The sequence below is a fragment of the Chrysochloris asiatica genome, unplaced genomic scaffold, assembly GCF_000296735.1.
Source record: "Chrysochloris asiatica unplaced genomic scaffold, ChrAsi1.0 scaffold00115, whole genome shotgun sequence".
Classification (NCBI taxonomy): Eukaryota; Metazoa; Chordata; class Mammalia; order Afrosoricida; family Chrysochloridae; genus Chrysochloris; species Chrysochloris asiatica.
In genome coordinates, this window is record NW_006408633.1 from 4,715,989 (window position 1) to 4,717,946 (window position 1,958).

A 1,958-nucleotide genomic window follows, 5' to 3' on the forward strand; every position below is an offset into this window, starting at 1 on the left:
CCTGAGTATCATTGGCTCTTGTTCATATGGTACCACTTTAACAACAGATAAATTTTAGCAATTTTACTTGTTGGGAGTTACAAGATCACAGTGAAAAAGACCAGATAAAAGTGATCAACTACATGGCACCTCCTGACCTTATTTTTGCTAAGAACTTAGAAAAAGCACAAATGTGCAGGGACATTATTTTAGATAATTCAAAAGGCTTCATAAAAGATATTTTAAGTAGTGTCCCAACTTCATCACATGGTAGTTATCTTTTATGGATAGTTATTGGTATGATTATAATCTTAATATGAACACCTGACGTTATGCTACCAACTGATCAAAATTCAACACTGACTTTGCTTTCATAGTAGAAAAACTATGTTTAACGTCACAAACCAAGATGGAAACAAAAAATCGGTTCCAATAAAGAAAACCAATTAAACATTCATAATCAATGATTCCTATTTAATTCTTTTTTGTATAGATTTTCACTTTTAAGAGAGACTGATATATAATTTTCTTGTATTGGAATGCAATAATTTCTTTACAAAGTCTACACTTTAAACTCTTTAATAGTAAAGTTTCGGAAAATTTGAATTTAGTTCATTCATTTAGTCAGTCACCTTAATCCAGATGTAACTGGGTTTTTGCACAAATTTTCTTTTATAAACTGATTTATTCATTGCTAATAGATGTATGGAGTCCTGATCTGGTGCTGTGGGTTAATGTGCTGGACTGCAAGGTTGGCTTGAACTGCAAGGTCAGCAGTTCAATCTCACGAACCGTTCCTTGGAAACACTGTACAAGGTCGTTCTGAGTCAGAATTGACTTGATAGCATTATAGCACTTAACAACAATAGACATATGTATCATTTACATAAATTTCTGGAATAACAACCATCAATAGTAAACATTTAAATATTTTGATTCTGTTAATTATAAGTCTGTTGCTACATTATCTTAAGACATAAATGCATAAAATAATTACCTTGAAAAACATTTCCACTTTAGGTGGGTAAAACTTATATCCTTCCTGGACGCCAGGGTTTCTTTTGAGAAATGAACCAGTTGCTATTCTTCTACACACCCATTCAATTGGAATCATTTCACACTGCGGTGCAATAAAAGCTGTCTCCCCACATTTTTTGGTGAAAGCAGTTTTGATACCTACATATTGATGGTAAAAGTAGACGAAAGCATTACAATTTCATTTAAAAAGGTACATCTGAAGTATAATAATCTATCCTTTATAAGAAATAAAATCTATATATGTAGAAGTGCATTACCTGTAAGTGCTTCTATCAAAAATGAAATTCTTAATAAAAGGTAAAAGTAGGAAAACAAAAAATGTTAATATTGTTTTGTACTACTTATCAAATCTACCAAAGAACATTTCATTTTAATGTTGCCTAGCAAAATATAGGAGCCCTGGTGTGGCAGTATAAGCACTGGGCTGCTAACTGCAAGGTTGGCAGTTAAAACTCACCAGCTACTCCTTAGAAACCCTATAGAAGGTCGGTAAGTGAGCACTTAATAACAATAAAAGATGTACTAAAACAGAGCTGATCCTTGGACACCCTATACAGGGTCATTGTGAGTCAGAACCAACTTGAAGGCACTGAACAACACTAACGTAACTTACGTGCTTTTTGCAATGTTTTATACTAAAGGTCAAAACAAGTTGTGTGCTGCCTCATAGTGACCCTGTACAGTGTGCCCAAGATTAGCTGGTTGAGTTTGAACTGCTGATTTTCTAATTCAAACACACATTGCTGTTTAGTGAGTAAGATACAGCACTAAGTAGCACTAATTAAATCCAATTTTGTTTCAAGATTTTTGGACTCTATTATTTGTTTGTTATGTGCCGTGGAGTCAGTTCCGACTCATAGCAACCCTGCATAGGTTTCCGAGGCTATAAATCTTCACAAGAGCAGAAAGCCTCATCTTTCTCCCACGGAATTGCTGGTAGT

General features: G+C 34.1%; 1 protein-coding gene across 1 annotated transcript in view; it reads right to left on the bottom strand.

Moving 5' to 3' along the window:
• Positions 1 to 1,958, bottom strand: part of PAICS (phosphoribosylaminoimidazole carboxylase, phosphoribosylaminoimidazole succinocarboxamide synthetase) — a 31,262-nt gene that overhangs the window by 17,239 nt on the left and 12,065 nt on the right. Inside the window, exon 3 of the mRNA XM_006868047.1 lies at positions 977 to 1,155. Within this exon, the coding sequence (XP_006868109.1) occupies positions 977 to 1,155 (179 nt within the window). The remainder of the gene's footprint in view (positions 1 to 976; positions 1,156 to 1,958) is intronic.